The 19358-nt window shown below is 39.2% G+C and overlaps 1 protein-coding gene across 3 annotated transcripts in view; it reads left to right on the forward strand.

Moving 5' to 3' along the window:
- LOC124856977 (solute carrier family 41 member 3-like) overlaps positions 1–19358 on the forward strand; it is a 48931-nt gene that overhangs the window by 22678 nt on the left and 6895 nt on the right. For all 3 annotated transcript variants that reach the window (XM_047348028.1, XM_047348111.1, XM_047348191.1), the window contains 8 exons: positions 1601–1708; positions 3200–3271; positions 3427–3571; positions 6085–6231; positions 6964–7108; positions 8013–8092; positions 11093–11227; positions 13289–13437. In XM_047348028.1, the coding sequence (XP_047203984.1) occupies positions 1601–1708; positions 3200–3271; positions 3427–3571; positions 6085–6231; positions 6964–7108; positions 8013–8092; positions 11093–11227; positions 13289–13437 (981 nt within the window). The remainder of the gene's footprint in view (positions 1–1600; positions 1709–3199; positions 3272–3426; positions 3572–6084; positions 6232–6963; positions 7109–8012; positions 8093–11092; positions 11228–13288; positions 13438–19358) is intronic.

The raw sequence follows: 19358 nt of genomic DNA on the forward strand, positions 1-19358 counted from the left end.
AATAACATAAAACGTTTGTAAAAAATAAATTGCATCGTCACAAAATAACACATTTGGGCAGAAGAGACAGACATTTCCAGATCATTTTTAACAACATAAAGGTTCTGAAACCAGTAGGTAATTTATATATTTTAGAACAATGCAAAGTTCTTCCAGGGACAATTCAGTAAATTTACTGTCATTCAGTAAAATGAAAAGTCGTGGGCGGAGTAGCCAGAAAATTTACTCAAGTAAGAGTCGCAATACCTCCGAATAATATTACTCACGCAGAACCAAAAAGTGTAGTGCAGTAAAACCACTCCTAGAAGTACATTAAAAAAAGAGTAAATGTAAACTAGTTCCTATCCACCTCTGGGTTAAGGTCGTTGTCCTGCTGGAAGGTGAACCTCCTCCGCATGTCTGAAGTCTTTTCCAGCGGCAGGTTTTCTTCCAGAATTGCCCTCCATCCATCTTCCTATCAACTCTGACCCACATCCCTGGCCCTGCTGTGGAAAGGCATACCCACAGCATCATTCTGCCACTACCATGTTTCACTGTTGGGATGGGTTGCTCACGGTGATGCCAAACAAATGTTTTGGGTCATATTTGATTTTTTCTTCAACTTGTAAAAGGGAATATTTAATGGAAATTGCAGCTTTTACCTAATGACCACTATTTTAAACTATTTCAAACTATGTTGCATTTCTTCTCTCAGTGCTAATAGGAGCATATAGGGTTAATTTAAACCATCTGTAGCTTAAAGGGGTTTATTATAATATAATTAGGGAAATACTGTATTCATTGCATCCCTAGTCAAAATCCATGTCCTATGTAAAATCGTTTCATACTTGCTATTAAATCCCATTAAAGTCTTATGTATTTCAGTGTATTTTTTGCAGCTCTTGTAAAAGCTTTTATCATCTCAGTAGAGAAGTTTCAATTTTAGTTGAGCTTGGTTTCCTTCTGTATTGGACCATTTAGTATATTCAAACAGCCGCACACTGTTCTCCTTTTAGTTTCAGGTCATCCACAATCTCTGCAGAAATATGATTGTTTAAGGCCTTGCTTTACAAAAGACCATTAGCAGCATTTGCAAGTTTTCTGGACAAATTATATCATTTTTTATCATATCCAAACAAAATAATCCTCCAGATGGCCTATAATGCATTTTATATTCAATGTGGTTCCTGTGTTGGTCTTGCTCTGCCATCATTGTTTTCATACATCATTATTTCCGGGGTGTTTTCCTTATTCCTGTGTCTGACTTTCTCCCTTGCCTCATTTATTCATGCTATCCTGCTCTTATGCATTATTTAAAGACCTTGAATCTGCCCGCATGAGCGTCACTCATGCTAAATCTGCATTATAATACTCAAAAACCCACTGAACCTTAGTGGTGTGGGTTTGTGAAAAGTTGGCTGCTGGGTTAGTTTAGAATATGTTATAGACTGTCTTATGTAACTGGATCAGTAAGAGGGAGGGGGTCAGAGGCTACATGTGAGTAGGTTTAGATGTCTCTGATGAGCATAAATATGTTTTTTTTTTTTTTTCTGTGTGTGTTGCTGTCTGCTCTGTAACTTTGTGCGTGATATCTAATTTCCTATGTGAATGTGTGTTTCAGCACTGGGAGGTGTTTAAGGTGATAACTGAGGTTTTCATCTTGATTCCTGCTCTCGTTGGGCTCAAAGGAAACCTGGAGATGACCCTGGCTGCTCGGCTTTCCACCGCTGTAAGAACCAATCAATTTTCTTCAAATTGCAAGGAGGCAACACTCCCTCCCTCCTAATAAACCCTAATGATTAGATTCAACACAATACAGTTTCTTGAATTTTTCTGCATTTTGTCCTTTTCCAACCTCAAATTTGAATGTAGTGTAGAAAGACTTTATGTGATTGGTCAACACAAATTAGTTCGTAATTGTGAAGTGAAAGGAAAATGATGGATTTCAAGATAAAAGTATAAACAATTAAAACCTGTGGTATGTATCAGCCTCCCCCCTATGAGTCAATATTTTCTAGAAACACCTTTCTCAGCAGGTCCAGCTGCAAGTCTTTTGGGAATGTCAGCTTTACAGATCTACAACCTGAAATTTCAAATGATCTCTTCTTTGCAAAATAGTTTAAGCTCAGTGAGATTGAATTGAGAGGATATGTGAAAAACAGATTGTCAGTTGGATTTATGTCTGGACTTTAACTGGGCCATTTTAACACATGAATATGCTGTGACCATTCTGGTTGCATGCTCAGGGTCGTTGTGCTGCTGGAAGGTGAACCTCTGCTCAGTCTCAAGTCTTTGACAGCCTCTAACAGATTTTCTTCTATGATCACCCCATATTTAGCTTCATACATCTTCCCATCAACTCTAGCCTCCTTGTCCCTCTTAAAGGAAAACATCCCCACATCATAATATTGCCACTGCCAAGTTTCATTGTTGAGATGGTGTGTTCAGGGAAACATGCAGTGTTAGTTTTTGTCACACACAGTGTTGTGCCTGTAGTCCAAGAAGTTCAGCTCAAGCCAGATTGGTGCAATGCCCGACTAATAGTTGTCCAAAGATTCTTCCACCTGAGCTGTTCATCTCTACAGCTCATCCTGAGTTACCATGGGCCTCTTGGCAACTTCACTGAATGATTCACTCCTTGTCCTGCCTGTCAGTTTATGTGGATGATCATGTGTTCATAAGTTTGCAGATGCATTGTGGTCTTTAGATTTTCAGATAATAAAGTGAATAGAGCTCTGTGAGATGTTGAAAGCTTGGGATTGTTTTATACCCTAACCCTGCTTTAAACCACGACTTTCTCCCTGACCTGTCTGCTGTGTTCCTTGGTCTTTGCGATGCTTTCTGTTTAATAATGTTCTCTAACAAACCTCTAAGGCCAGGAACAGATCAGCTGCATTTATACTGAGATCAAGGTGAAACTGGTGGACTCGGTTTACTCGGCAGGTGACTTCTGAAATCAGTTGATTGCCCTGGAAGTATTAGGCTGATCTGGGTGTGGGCGGAAATCCCCAACTGAGTACCTCGGTGCTGCTGTTGTCCCTCCAGTGAGACCAAGGCACAGTTCTTTGCTGCTTTAAGTAGTAAACAGGAAGGTTCTGACTATGTCTGTGTTTACACTCCCACCAGAACGACAGACGATCCTTTTAAATGTGACACGAGGTTAAAAAAGAATAATTTGATTCACAATAAAATATATTTTGATGCTGCTTCTCTGTTGTAGGCCAACACGGGCCAAATGGATGACCCGGACAAACAATGGACCATGGTGTGCAGCAACCTGGCTCTTATTCAGGTAACAACGTCTGCATTCACACTGCAGGTAGAGGTGGAGGTTTGTCGATGTGGTGCTACATAAGCTCTGAACACTTCGATCAGACGACAAGTACACGCATGTTTTTTAGCTATGTGAAAAATGTTGTGTTCTGTATTCATGGTGTCATTCTGCAGGTTCAGGCCACAGTGGTGGGATTCCTGGCGGCAGTGGCAGCCATCTGTTTAGGTGCAATCTCCAGGGGAGGTGTAGAACTGGATCAGGCAGCCGTCCTGTGCGCCAGCAGCATTACCACTGCCTTCGTTGCTGCTCTGTCCTTGGGTATGTATTGGAAGGGGGCATGGTGGGCTCACTTCAGCTTTGGCTGAAATTCCATGTTTGTAAGAAATCTCACCCTTGGGTGTCTGAATGTTAGAGCAGCTGAAAACCTCAGAAGAAGCCAAGTTCCGTCATTGTGCTTTAGGGTTTGATGACATTTAAATTAGTGATCTGTTCAGGTAAATTCTGCTGCATTCACTGCTCCTCAAAGGTGGGAGTTGTTCACAATGTTGCTCTTGCATTCTATTCTGAGATTACAGGCAATTATTTTCACTAATAAACACTAGAACTGCCATGGTGGACAGATTTACCCTGGGAATTTTCAACCCTTTGTAACTCTCTTAAACTAAACCTCCTGTGTCTCATACATTTTCATACATTTGGTTTATTTAACATCTCTTTGATTTTGTAAAAGTTTGTTGACAATAAATGAAAGAGGTATAGCCATGTAAAGCTTTATCTATAACTATAAGAGCCACAGGGGTCATTGTGACCTTCCTGTAGTAACCAGGTTTTAGAGTAAGGTGTTGACAATAACGGCAAACAAACTAAATCTTTACAGATTCTGTTTATTAATTGATTGATAATTGCAATACGTATATCGAAATCATAGTTCTCACTGTATTGACAGGGTTAATTATAACTATTGTAGCACAGATCAACTGGCCAATGATTGAAATCTACAATTATTTTTTTTTGGAGGTGTTTTTATGTTCAAAGTTTACGTCTAATTGTAAAATTCATAAAACTTTAATTCGCATTATTATTATGTGGTATAAATGTTAGAAATAAAAGTGGAATTAGCAGGTAAGAGCTTAATAAAATGTATGGCAGGGTATACAGTAGAAGGACAAGAGTACAAGAATTAGTGCAGAATGTTTTTGATGTTTTTTGTGGGGAGGTCATCTGTTACAAGGGCTCCCTCTGCTGGTTCTATGCAGTAACCAAGCTTTTCTAGTCTTAACTGACAGAAAGAGATGGGATGCATCATAAAATAATAGCTGGAACATCTGGTTATATGTAGCCCTATCTTCATTTGTACCAGTCAGTCAGTCATTTTCTAGCGCTTCTTCCATAGTGGGTCGTGAAGAAGCTGGTGCCTATCTTCAGCAGTCTATGGGCAGGAGGCGGGGTCCACCCTGGACAGGTCACCAATCCATTGCAGGGCAACACACAAACAACCATACACACACCTAAGGTCCCCTAAGGGCAATTTAGAGAGACCAATCAACCTAACAGGCATGTCGTTGGACTGTGGGAGGAATCCAGAGTACCTGGTGAGAACCCACGCATGCACGGAGAGAACATGCAAACTCCAGAAAGACCCCAAGCTGGGAGTCGAACCCAGGACCTTTTTTTTTGGATCTTCTTGCTGCAAGGCAACAGTGCTGCCAACTGCGCTACCGTGCAGCCTTCATTTGTACCATTTAAAGTAAAAAAACGTTTTAAATTTTCCTTTTTTTGCTGAATGCACCTGAATGCTCATCCCACAGGTTTTCCCACCCATTTTCAGTTTACTGGTAGCACCAGATTCCTTTTTAGAATCTCCTGCTTCTTCAAACATGATGCCATGCACTCTAACAAGCCTCTTTGCAAGAGAAACAGGCCCACAGCATCACAGGTCATCTGCCATACCTAACAGCGGACATTGGATGCTTATTCATATCAAAGTCACCTGGAGTTTTTGATACCAAAAACTCAATCATAGTCTTATCTGACTAAAGGACAGAGTTAAAGTCCTGGTAGAGTTTCATGTGGACAGTACCTAATGGTTGTTCTTCAGATCTGGTGACCGAGATGCTGCTCTTTGCTGCAGTTTTTTAACAGTGAGCTTTAGACATCTTTTGACCAGATACAGTGAGCAGAACTGCTCACTGTATCTAGCAGAAGAACACATTGGGTCTCTGTGTCACATCATATTTAGACCCGATGGCAACAGAGAGGTATTACTAATCAGAGCTTCCTAGATTTAAAAAAAAACAATGTTTCTCTTTTTTTTTTCTAGTATGATTGTTGGAGGAGCCAACAATTGGGCCGCCACTGATTTAGTAAAAAATAATAATACCTAAGATGTTTTTTTTTTTTCTCCTATTGAATAAATGTCACTCAAATTAAAGGTTGAATGTGAGATTATGCTACATAAAAGATTTCATTAAGAGCATCACCCAGACTTTGTTTCCTGCATCTATGCATGTTGTTCCAACATGTAATTTCTACATTATCTATTACTGCGTGTTATTTTCAAGCTTTAACTTAGAGCAGAAAAGCCTCTTTCTTTATGTTCTATGGTAGCCTGCCTCTAAATGTCATTTATGATTTTAAAAAGTTTCTTTTACTACCCACCCAGCAAGCAGTCCCTCCTTGTGGCTCATTGATGCAAAACATTCTTTGTAGATACTAGCTGACATGTACCTTTTTACCATTTTGTTGTGCTATTAACCTGTAAAAAGGTTTCCCCACTTTTCTGTGCTTTATGTAAATCTTATTTACCCCCCTAACCCCCCCCCCCCTTGTAGGCCTGGTGATGATCGGAGTGATCATAGGCTCCAGGAAGGTGGGAATCAACCCAGACAATGTGGCCACGCCCATTGCTGCCAGCCTGGGGGATCTAATCACACTGTCCCTGCTGGCTGGGGTCAGCAGCACACTCTACGAGTACATAGGTGAGAAACACGGCAGAACTGATTCAGAGGTCAACATGCTTCAATGTTGGATTGGGCTTTTTTCAGATCAGACCACAAGATGGCAGCAAAAATGAGGTCCAATTTCATACAGAAACATGATGGTACTGTTCAACTGCTTTTTTCCAGGTTGCTCTTAACTGCTCTGAGCTTCAGTTATAGATTGAGTTGTGTGTTACAACTGCATCTCAATGAATTAAAACATCATCAAAAATTCAGTTCAAATAGTTAAACCTGTATGTTATACAGATTTAATATGCAGAGTCTGGCATATTTTAAGCATTTAGATCAGTGAATTTTGTTGATTATGGTGCACAGCTGATAAAAAACATCAATTTAATTTCAGTAAAAGTACTAAAATAGTTATAACTAAATTATCTATTATGACCATGTTATTGCCTACAAATTAGGAGGGAATACTGCTGAGTTGATAGTTGGCCAGCAAACAGTGACTGACACCATAAGCATGAAGGAAAAACCACAATCACTCATGCCGAGGAATCTGGCTGTTCGCAGAGTGCTGCATCCAAGCATGTTAGAAAGTTCAGTGGAAGGAAAAAGTATAATTGACTGTATTTGGCCATAACACATTGGAACTGCACTGATCCACATGCTGATAACAGTAGCCTGAAAACCTTCTCATGACCTGATGCTACCATAGATATTAGCTCTGCACATGTTTTATTTTTCTTATGTTTGAATTACCTCTCACAGAAATCTGGTACCTATCTCCTTTGGTGTGCCTGGTTTTCCTGGCTCTGATCCCACTGTGGGTGGTGTTGGCCCGAAAAAGTCCACAGATCAGAGAGGTTCTCCGCTCAGGCTGGCAGCCTGTTATAGTAGCCATGTCCATTAGCAGGTATGGACTAAAATGTTGCTTTCTCAGCAGATTTATTTCATACTTGTAAATGGCAATGTACAGTACTGTGCAAAAGTATTAACATCCTTCCTTCACTTTACACATGATTTGCTTCCAAGAAACCAGGCTTTCTTGTAAATCCTGATCAGCAGTTTCTCTAAATAGTTGCTTTTAACATTTATTGTGCTGAGTGCTCCTAAAAATGAGAAAAGTAGACAACTGTAGGACAAAGGATGACATCAGTCCTAAAAAGAAACTATTAGAAATCAAAACAACAATCTGACAGATGCATCATTCTTCATTTGATCTTTATCTGTATGCTAGGGTTTCAGTTAAAAGCTTTTCGGGAATCACTTTGTTGATGCAAATATCATGTTCTATTAAATTGGGTTATGTTGAGTATTTTACATAGATTCAATTAAAACGAAGGGAACAGATTGTGTTTTTGTGACAGGCTGCTGGTAAAAATGTCTAAACATAAGCTCTTTGCTATGTTTTCTGTTATTTGTCCGCCCAAAACTGGCTCTCAGAACCCTTTATTTGTCTGAATCAGTCCTAGAGCAGACCTACTGTAAGTAACCTTAAGCACCAAAAACCTTTAAAAAAACGTTAAAATACTGTTTAAGCCTTGATTTGGGGGACATGGCTTTTGACCCAGGACGGTGGACAGTAGGAGGCGCCATGATGCATAAAAAATGTCATTGGAAAACATGAGACAAATGAGAAAGATGCAATACTTTATATAGACTGGATTTTATTTCTTATTTTATTATTTGAATGGTAAAAAAAATCGAATTTCTGAAAAATGAAGTTTTGCAGAGTGATTTAATATAAAGACTATCCACCAGTTACAGAATATATTGAAATATTTCTGATTTCTCAGTCATTCTCTGTTATTTTTCAGTTTTGGAGGCCTTATACTGGACAAGACAGTGAGTGACCCCAACTTTAAGGGGATGGCAGTCTTCACACCTGTTATTAATGGTAAACTGATCAGTCCTTTCTTGTGATTCCACTCTTCCATATTCTTTACCTTGTTTTATTTCTGCCCTAACAGGACTAATGCATTTAAAATCAATCCTGTCTTAAAACGTGTTGAGTTAAACTTAGAGAAACAAGCAGTACCATCTGGGCTGCATGTCGGAATCTGAACAGCACAATAAACTCCAGAGTCCTAGTCTTTGCTGAATAGTAAATAACGGCATAGTAATAGAACTGAGTTCTTTTATCACATTACATGCCAGTATAAATGCTACCTGCTGATTTCAGTCATGGATGTTCAAAACCGTTTTAGTTTGCTCAAAGATGCCAAATTGAATGTTGGTAGAAAAGTCCCACCCAGAAAGCAAAGTGTAGACAAACTTGAATGTTATTAAAAAGATGAAAGAGGAAACCGAACACTTATACGAACACGTATACCCTTTCTTCTTTACAATTATGGAAAAATTGGTGATAGTCCATCGCATAAAATGTGTAAATACTTTTACAAGGCATTGTACGCTTTGTCCTCTCAAGGTCTTTTTGAATTTAAAGTGTTAATCCAGATCTGTTTAAATCATTATTCCTCTCAATACTCAAGCAGCTTTAGACGACTGTCACTAAAATAAAACAGCCTTAAACCTGCAATTAGCATTTAAACTGGATAAAAAGACATTTGAGTTGCAAATACTCCTGTCCAACAAACATAACCACAAGAGGAGAGCTCAAAGGAGTGACTGCTTTGAACTGATGTACCCTGCAATGATGACCCAACTCAAGCATTTCCTTTTTTTTGCCCCAACTTGATTTAAATTGCAATCGCGGAATGAACTGAAACCGTCTGTTGTCTGGAAGGCAAAAGAGAGGTCTAAAATTATCGCTAATGCTTTGGAAAACACTTGGCTCCAATTCTAAGGAATATTGATGTTGAAGTTGATGGTGCTGAAACATGTAGAACTTCCAGTTTCTCCTGAGAAACAAAATTTAAAAAACTGCAACATTTAGAAGAGCACCAGCACTATGATGCAGAGAAACAAGGTACCTTGATAAAAGCTCAGTTTTTATTGTACCTTTGCAACCGGACAAGTTGCACAAAGCTCTTCAGAAACATAGATTTTGACATTCATGCACAAACAGCCTCAGGCAGTCATCAACTCCTGCAGGGAACTAATGACACCAAAATTCAGTGACTTCTGAAGGCAGTTGTTTGCCCTGGATTTTGTTTAGGTGTATCGGAGTAAACAGCTGCATAATTTTTCTTCCATTCTGCAATTAAGTGCATTGAGGTTTGGGTGTAAATAAGGTACTGTATCTGTGGAGGTTCAGTTTGGAAAATTGCTCTAAAGCACAAGTGGAGGCAAGCTTGAAAAAAAAAAGGGTCCTGAGATGGAGCGGTTTGGCTGTGAGGTGATGCATGCAGAGATCCTCTGAGTATAGAAGTCAATGCAACCACTAATGTTGCACAGCCAGTCCCAGCACAGCTGACAGGGCCTTTAATAACCATCCACTCAGGTTGTCACTGTGTCTCATTTAGTTTCCACTGTGGTTCCCTATCCTTCCTCTCTGCTGTGCCCCTCCACTGAATTCCAAATTTTCCAATCTGGTTTGAATTTCCTATTGCTCCACTCTGATGTGCCTATAAAACCAGTGAGTTTTTTTTTTTTCCCATTTGACTAAAAACCAATCTGTCATTAAAAGGTGGTGATCCGTGTTAAGCTAGGAGACCCTTGTCTGGAGCAAAATCAATATGGCTATTAAAAATATGGCAGCTTCATAAATAATCGTATGCCCAGGTCAGATTGAAAGACTAAAAACTGCCTGAGTCCATCTGTGTCACAATAAAACAAGTGAAAATGACTTTTTAAATGCAGCTCAGAAAGTTTTATGCAGATGCCAGAGTTTGATACATAATGATTTTTGCAGAACTGCAGCCACATTTATGGCTGCAGGTGAGGTCTGAGATAACGGTCCACAGACCAGGACTGAAGTGTTCCTTAGGCTGAACCTGCCTATAAGATGTGTCTGGGTCAGTGTTTGGATAAAATGCTCTGCAGGCGTGAAGATTTCATGTTTCTGACTCAAATGTTAAAATCACATTATTGGATTTCTCAGAAGTCTTTTTAAATTATTTATTTGGCATAAATTGAGCTTCAAATGAATTATTTTGAGATGCACTGATCAAAGATTTTGTGACCAATTTCTGATCACCGATCCTGTGAGTCTTCTTTCTCAAAAACAGCCCAAGTTTACAGGTTACAATATTTCAGATTTACTGTCATTTGTTTTTTTTAGATCATTCCTTCTAACTGTACAGAGGCTTTAAGAAACAGTTCTATTGTGATCGATATATAATTACTTACATTAGCTCCAGTGTTTTTGTTAAATAGCGAGCAGTCAGTGTTACACAGCTCTGCAGTTAACTTCACTCTTATTTCAAAACAAACACAAAATGATTACATTGTTGACATGTTAAACTGTTTTAGCATCTTCTGTTAACAGCTAACCGGATTCTGTGTGTATTCACTGTAAAGTTAGTACACCCTTACTTTAACTGTGAGCTTTCCAAAAACCTGCTAACATTTCTGCAAACAGACCAACTTTACTGTAAAACATTCAGCTTCCTGGTTTCTGCTAATATCCACTGTTATCCCTGTTTAAGTAGAGAGTTGAAGCCAACAGGCCTTTATAATAGTACAGCTTCCTTTCCAGTTTACTTAAAACCGCTTACAGTTACTAAAAAAATACCAAACTTTAATTCTTCTTTGGCAGTGACAATTTCCACTGTATGGTGCATTCACTGATAAAATAAAAGATCAGATTTTTAAGCTTCAGCCAGCTGTTCACTGATCAGGGCCAATGAAGCATAAAATTGGCAGATTCAGGTCGAAAACTGACTCCTCTTTGCTTTGAACCTTAGCTTGACGCATCCTATAAATGTCAACCCTAATCTTAAGTAATGCATTACTCACTACATGAGTATCCACTCTTTGCCCATCCCATGTGTAGGAGTGGGTGGAAACTTGGTGGCCATCCAGGCCAGCAGGATTTCAACATACCTGCACTTCTGGAGTGACCCAGGTGTGCTGCCCAGCAAAATGAGCCGACACTGGCCCAATCCGTGCATCACCTTCTTCTCTTCAGGTAGACTCACTCGTCTCGGTCGTGTCAGTGAGATCTGAGGTGTTTTACCAAAGTTTTCCTTTTCCACCTGATATAGCTACAGAGAGTTCTAATGGTATTTTGCTATGCTGACGTAAAAATGCTGCTATTCCTAACTGTAACTCACAAAGCTGAAGAAATATTTTTGGTGTTATAAACATTCACTTGTGGTGACAAACCACCACAATAGGACTGAAGGCATCAACATTTTTGTTACAATTAGTGAATCATAGATCAGAATTTTGTTTGTTTGGATCTGCGAATACCAATTTTAGCTGTTTCTGACTTCTCTTGAAAAACTATATTACACACAAGTAGGCAACTCATTTCTATGGTCTGACTGAAACTGAACTGAAAAAGAAAAGAACTGTAATATGTGTAAAAACCATATTCAGAATATTGTTTCTAGCTTTCCTGCCAACGGCCAACATGAATTGTTTCTGTTGAGGTTGAGGAATGTCATGTGGCTGTTAAACAGGGTTTTAATATTTTAAACAAAGATAAAATGAACAGAGTTATAATTTTATACTGGCTTTAACACCTTATATTAGCTATTAGTTTGGTTAGAATATTACAGAAACAGCATTGATTCTGAAAGCTGGGGTCATAACTCATCAAGTGTGGGATATTGAGATCCTCTTTTGAACTTGAACTAAATAACATTTATGATGGTAAAACTTTCTTGTGCTATGAATGTTACAAGAGATAAAAATCAGGTCTTGTAGGCAGATAAAACTAATACATGAACAGTTGATACTCTTTGTTTTGTCATTTTACTCTTGGTTAACCAACTTCGCTCTAATGCTTTTATACTCGATTGATGGTCAGGGTTACGAGCGTATTCTACTGCTGCTTTGTGGTTTGGCAGCTGAAACATTTGGGAACCATCATAGATCTTGAGAACGTAGATCCTGACATTGAAACTCAGATTTCCTAAAGGCTGACAACATTTCTAAATCCGGCATGTTAAAGAACAGACAGCTCAAAAGGAAAGCTCAAAGGAATTAACAGAGTAACTCAGCTGTAATACATTCAGCCTTCCTGTTATCTGCAGGAGTCTTGCTCTCACTCACTCCCACACAGACTGGATGAATCACACATGTTTCAACATATCGCAGAAAACGTTTCTATTTATATTGCTTCTTACACGTCTTGTGCTTCCTTTGACTTTAATTCTAACACCTCACTGAAAGTTTAAAAAATGGATGACATTGAGTCCCTGACCTAAGTAGCAGCCTCCACACTGAAGATTGGTGTTGCCAGAGCAACCTGGTAGTGCTTAGACATAGGACATCAGCTTCTTATCAGTCAGCGCTGATCAAGGAAAACATCATTCAGTCCCTTTCAGCTGGTCTCTGTGCATTTCTAGTTTTCAGTGCTAAAAAAAGAACAAGGATCAAGGATATTATTGTCATACCCGCTCACATCTACATGTTTAGTTACTAAATTTAGACTCAGGTCCTGGTTAAGATGCCTAATAAGAATAAAAACAAAAAACATTAAAAGTATAACATTAAAAGCTAAATCTAATAATAATAGCAATTAGTAAAACTGATTAATAGCTGAGTAGAAATGCACTTTCTTTACAATCTCATTATTTATGGTAAATATAAAGACCACAACAAAACTAAAGAGGCAACAATTACTGAAATTGCATTCATTTTTCTGTTAAAACGGTAATAAATCAAAAAGGAAAAAAAAATGCCACCAGCAAATCAGAGCCAGCTTTTTTTGTAAAACAGAAATAAATACAAAGGATAATATATAACATTATGTTGGAAAGTGAAACAGCCTAAAAAGTAAACCAAGTTACATGTTATGCAGCAAATATTATGTTTTTATTATAGTTGTTAGTCAAGAACAGACATGAACCTCTGCTTTCATGTCCCATGTTGGAATCTAAACACATGCAGATTTTAGGCAGTTGTCCAGATTTATTTCCTCAACAACAGAAACAATGTTCTTGGTAGCATCCAGGAAAATTAATGGGAATGGAGCAAGATAAAACAGTGAATGACAGTCCATCTTCTCTTTGTGTCCCAGGGGTGAACTCTAAGTCAGCGCGGGTGCTGCTGATGCTGGTCATACCCGGGCACCTCGTCTTCCTCTATGCCATCTCTCTGCTGCAGGGAGACGAGGCTCCTGTCACTGTAGCCTTCACCATCTGCTACTTGTGTGCCGCTCTGCTCCAGGTAAACTGACTCAGCTGCTTGCACACAGTGGGCCTCATTTATCAAAACCTGGCAGAGACTTAGGCTCAGCTATGATCATAGGACAAGCTTTATGTGTGAATGAAACCTTGTGTTTACTAGCCAATCCCATCGTATGAACACACAGGTGTCAAAATGTCTGACGGCAGGAAACGGACATTATTTACATACTACATCCTAATTTTTTTTTAAAAAAGGTTTTAGCGCCCTTGCCTTCAGAATGCAACATGAATGAACCAAAGACAGAAAACAAGATTTATTTCTCCCAGATAAAAGACAAATAGAAAGCCTGAAGCCTTAGCAGATGCTGCGTAAAGTCTCATTTTCATAGTATATTTGCTAAACAATCACATTTTAGAAGTTCTGGATTGGTTCCTGTCTCTGTCTGGCAGCCTGCAGACTCAAATCAGCTCATCATGCTGCACAGCATCAAATAAAACCCAACTGGCTAGCGCAATATTGTGCAGAAGTGCACAGGCCAAAGTACTGTCCTACATTTTCTTCTGACTTGAATAGCAAATTTCCTCCAGCTGATCCATGCTGACGGGTCTCCCTTAGCAGGGCCCCTGAGGTACCATTTCACAGCAGGCTGTTTCCTAGTGAACCCTTCCCTGATCTCCTTCAGAACGGGTCCTACTGTCCTAAAACCAAATGCCTTTGGAGCGCTGGCTTTGCCTTCTTTAAACCTAGGTTCTAGATTTTAGCCTGACTCTATAAAATCATTTCTTAATGCAGGTCTTGAGATAAAATGACAGCACAGATGTTGTCTTTAATTTACAAGATTCAATGTTTTTTTCAGTTGTTTGGCTTGAACAGAGTCGAGATTTTATTATGGGAAAATACCAACCTTGTAGTGCCTTAAAAGATGGGATGGGTACCTTGCACATACGGTACCGATGCCCGGTACCTGGGAATCAGTACTTAACGGTACCAATTTTCTGTACTTTTGTGTGTTTATGAGGTAAGAAATGTTTATTCTTTTAATCATTAATTCTCAAAATTTTTCAATTGAATATATTTATTTGGAAAATATATAAACTTTAACGAATATATCAAAACAACATCTAGCTGTTTGTATTGTAACACTGCAGATGTTTCACAAATTTCTTCAATATGAAAACCCTTAACTAACTATGCAGTGCTTTTTCTAAATAATGCACAAATTAAAACCTATTTCTGTCCTCTCCCTTCAGGAAAGATTTTGTGATAGGTGTCCATGGAGGACAAATAAGTTTAAAACAAATGAGCAAAAGAGGATGGGGTAAAAATAAAGGTATACTATTATGCAAATTGAAGTATCACAAACTATAAATGAAAGTGAAGCAAACTTCTTGAATGTGAACAACATTTACTGTTTATCTGTGTTCCTTCTTTTTCAAGAACACTAAAATGTCAACTTTCATGGGCCCGCTCCACACTGGCCTTGCACTTCACGTCACAAATATTGCACCGAGCATAAAACGTGGAGCCATACTTTCAATCACCTGCTAGCAGCAATGCTTACTTTACTGACGGTACCAGCGGTTACTGACGTCATTACGCTCTTGTGCGTGCAATGCTGTGTTCATGTGCGGCATGGAAAATGGCCCACTCTTCCACTTCCTCACTGTCAGGATACCGAAACATGGTACCCTAAAAGCATGGTTTGATTTTACATGAATAGGTACTCGATAGTACCAACAGAATCCGTCCGGTACCTATAAAAGTACAGAATTCAGTACCCATCCCTACTTAAAAGGTTCTAAATGTAGTCCCAATGGACCACCGTTTAGATGAAATTTCAGTCATTTTGTTTTCTTATGTGATTGACTGCAGCTCGTTTGGGACTTTAGTCAGAATCAAATGCAGTTTATATGAGCAAAGACAAATGAAGAATAGAATAACAAGGCAAAGGCTAGGTGGCAAACAAGTGAAGACAGTCAGTATACTAACTGGTGAAAAACTAAATGTGATAAATGGTGGCTGCACGGTGGTGCAGTTGATAGCACTGTTGCCTTGCAGCAAGAAGGTCCTGGCTTCGACTCCCTGCCGGGGGACTTTCTGCATGGAGTATGCATGTTCTCCCAGTGCATGAATGGGTTCTCTCTGGGTACTCCGGCTTCCTCCCACAGTCCAAAAAACATGACTGTTAGGTTAATTGGTTTCTCTAAATTGCCCTTAGGTGTGAATGAGTGTGTGTGTGGTTGTATGTCTCTGTGTTGCCCTGCGATGGACTGGCGACCTGTCCAGGTGTCCCCTGCCGCTCACCAGTAGACCGCACCAGCTCCCCCGTGCCTCACTATGGAATAAGCGGTATAGAAGGTGAATGAATGAATGAATGAATGTGATTAATGGACAAAAATGGCTGTGAATTTAGTTCAGAATAAGCTATGCATAATTTGTTTTTTTCCATTTTCAGTTGACAAAAATGGATAAAAAAGCAAAAATGTGACTGCTTATCTTATTAGTAGATTTTGAATTTGATAGAAAAGAGCCCTTATTTGTTTATATCAATTTGATCAAAAATACAAAATGGAAGAAGGTGTCCCAGGTCAGAATTTAATTCTAACATTTAATCCATCAGGCTTATGTGATCCAGAAATTGTTCTGCATGCATGTGAACATCATAATATAGTGACACCATGGCTGCTGCAGAACCACACCCCACTCTGATAAGTAACCGTCGACGTGTCCAGTTGACGTCCACTATGGACATGTTTCCTCCTTAGTTCTGCATTGCTTTCAGGGTTCTAAACAGTTCTTGACGGCGACCATGGTTAACATCAAAGGGCATTCAAGTACACCTCGTACACAGGATGTTGAAATATTTTTTAAAAGATTTAATCAGTTCCTGTTGTCATTGGATGTCACCAAAATATTATTCAACATAACACCCGTAACCGTTTTCAAGTTTTACTGTTGCATACGATATAGCATGAAGGGTTCCCCTTTCTGCTCATCCACACTGTCACCACTATTATACTGTGTCTTTGCAACAGAATTAGATTTTTCTGCAATGTTTGAAAGTGCTTTTATTTTGAAGGGTCTAACCTTCAGAAGAATGTTTCCCGTATCCTGTGTCAAAACCACATTTCCCTTTTGATAAGGAGCTCCAACCCTCCTCTATGACACATATCTAGCATGTGTCAGCCACAGGTTGCTCCTGATGTCATATGGACCTGGTGTGGGATTTGAGATTATTCTGGGTTCACATCCAAATTATGGATCCTGAAATGAGCATCAAAATTCCCACTCATCTGTACGCCAAAAAGATTTCTCATGAACTCGCTGAACTGGAGCTTGCCCTGATGTTGCTCGCACACAAACAGTGAGGAGCAGCCATGTGAGGGTACATCACAGAGTTTTCGCAGCTTGATAAAAATGGCCACCACCACCTCTTACCCAAATGTGAGGTGACTGGTGCCCAGTGTTGGTGTTTGTTCAAGATCAGAACCAGAACGTCTTCTCGTGACAACCACATTCTGAACCTAAAACAGCCTCAGTTAGTTTCAACACATAGTGACTGGTAGGCCATTTCAATTATCTGTTGTGTGGGTAATAAATCTCAGGGAACAGTGAATGATTTCTTTAATTTCACTGGCTGGCAGACAAACAGCAGCTCTCTCTAACTATATAATTCTTCAGCTCCAATGTCAGGAAATATAAGCTTTATTTTTCAGTGACATTTATTGTTGGTTGTATTTTAGCTTTTTGCCTTTAAGCCCAATGATTTATTAGTAACTTTGAAGTAATGTTAAGCTTTCCAAGCATTTCTATATTTTATTCCGAAATCCAAATACTTTAATAATTTGAACTTTAGCACCTTGCAAACACATTCACACAGATTCAACTTTTTCACATACTGTCACATTTATACCTACACATTTCAATGTATTTTGTATAGATTGATTATGATAGACCAACACAAAGAGGGAAAATTTTAAACATGCTTTTTAAAATGCTTTGGAGATAAAAAACAAACCTTTTCTCTGATACCCCTTAATAAAATCCACTGCAACTAACTGCTTCCAGGCATCGGTTAATTAGTAAATAGAGTCCACTTGAGTAAAATTTAATCTCAGTATAAATCCAGCTGTTCTGTGAAGGCCTCAGAGGTTTGTAAGAGAACATTAGTGAACAAACAGCATCATGAAGACCAAGGAACACAGCAGACAGGTCAGGGTGAAAGTTTTGGAGAAGTTCAAACAGGATTCAAATAAGCAACTCCAGAGCAACCAAGACATGGCTGTCTACCTAAACTCTAAGTACTTATTAGAGAAACAGTCAAAAGACCAAATGTAAATCTGGAGGAGCTGCAGAGATCCATATCTCAGGTGGGAGAATCTGCTAACAACTATCAGCACAGAGCAATTATGGCCTTTATGAAAGAGAAGTAGAAAGAAAGCCATAAGAAGCCCCATTTAAAGTAAATCACAAGTCACGTAGGACACTGTGACCATGGAGGAATGTACTCTGATCGGATAAGAGCAAGTTTTGATATTTTGGTCTACTTGCAAAACCCTTTGTGGCTCAGAACTGATCATACTCATCACCCTGAACACACTATCCCATGATGCTGCCCTGTAGTGGTAGCATCATGCTGTGGGGATGTTTTTCTTCAGCAAGGACAAAGAAGCTGGACAGAGCTGATGGGAAAATGAAGGGAGCTAAAAACAAGGTAAAGCTGAAAGAAAACCTGTTAGAGACTGCAAACGACATGGGATGGTTGTGCTTTATTAGCAGAGAGGATACTGGGAACGCTTTTAATTAGCTCCATGCTATTAAGATCAGACTGCCATCTGCCTGCTTAAAGCTTTTATTGTGAAGGTTTACCACTCGACGCTATAAATGCGTGGACCATCATCAGACCCTCAGCTACAATGCTGGTTCTTCATCTGACAAGCTTGTAACCAGTTAAACAGATAAACCAGACATCCAGTTTATTGTTTACTTACTTACAATTGGCTTATATGATACTAGTAGCAGCTCTGGTAGTTTCCCTCTGTTGTAGTGAAACAAAACATCTTTAAAAAGTCTTCATTGTGCAGCTGTAAAGTCCAAAACTTGTGCTCTGTGGTGATTTTAATAACCCTGGCTTACAGTCACTGCCTCCTGCTCTCACATCTGCTGTGAAACATCTGAGTCGATGCATTTGATGATCAAAAACTTGAATGTGCTGTAAGAGTGTGGTTGTTAAAGTTTTGAAGGTAACTTGATTTTTAACTAGGTTTAGATTCAGACAACTTTATTAATTCCAACGGGCAATTCATTTGTAGCCTACCAGTTCATCCATTCACCTCTACCATGCATCTAGTAACCAAATGTATTAGTTAATTTGAACAAAAACACAACCAGCTATACTAATACTGTACTACTACTAATATTAAAACTACTAAATGTTTCATTCCAGCTCTATAATTTGTTTTCAAGTTGAAGGAAAAGGTGGAAAACGAATCTTAGGCGTCTTATAATACGCATAGAACTGAAATGCATAGAATGTGCCTTAGAGACCATCTTACGATCTCTCTGCTTTTGCAGCTTAACAATTTCCAATCCTTTAGATTAGAAAATCCAAATCTAAGATTGTCATATCGCCCACCCCAAGTTTGAGATAATTTGTGAAGAGTAAATACTTCAGTCCGTGGATATGAAAGCTGGCAGAAACCTGTAGCCGTAACTAGATCAATACATTGGCGAGGCATGTATTTCCATCCCATATTTGCAGTGCATCTTCCACCTCAGCCATGGACCCTTCTGCTTCCACCTGTTTGTCTTCAACCATATCAGAAGATGCTGATGCTCCCTTTGCCTCCCCCTTCCACCTGTGTGTCTCAAGACGTCAGGTGAAGATGCAACTAGAGAGACTGAACCAGAACAAGGCTGCAGGTCCAGATCATGTCAGCCCTAGAGTCCTGAAGGCCTGT

The sequence above is a fragment of the Girardinichthys multiradiatus genome, chromosome 1 (assembly GCF_021462225.1).
Source record: "Girardinichthys multiradiatus isolate DD_20200921_A chromosome 1, DD_fGirMul_XY1, whole genome shotgun sequence".
NCBI lineage: Eukaryota > Metazoa > Chordata > Actinopteri > Cyprinodontiformes > Goodeidae > Girardinichthys > Girardinichthys multiradiatus.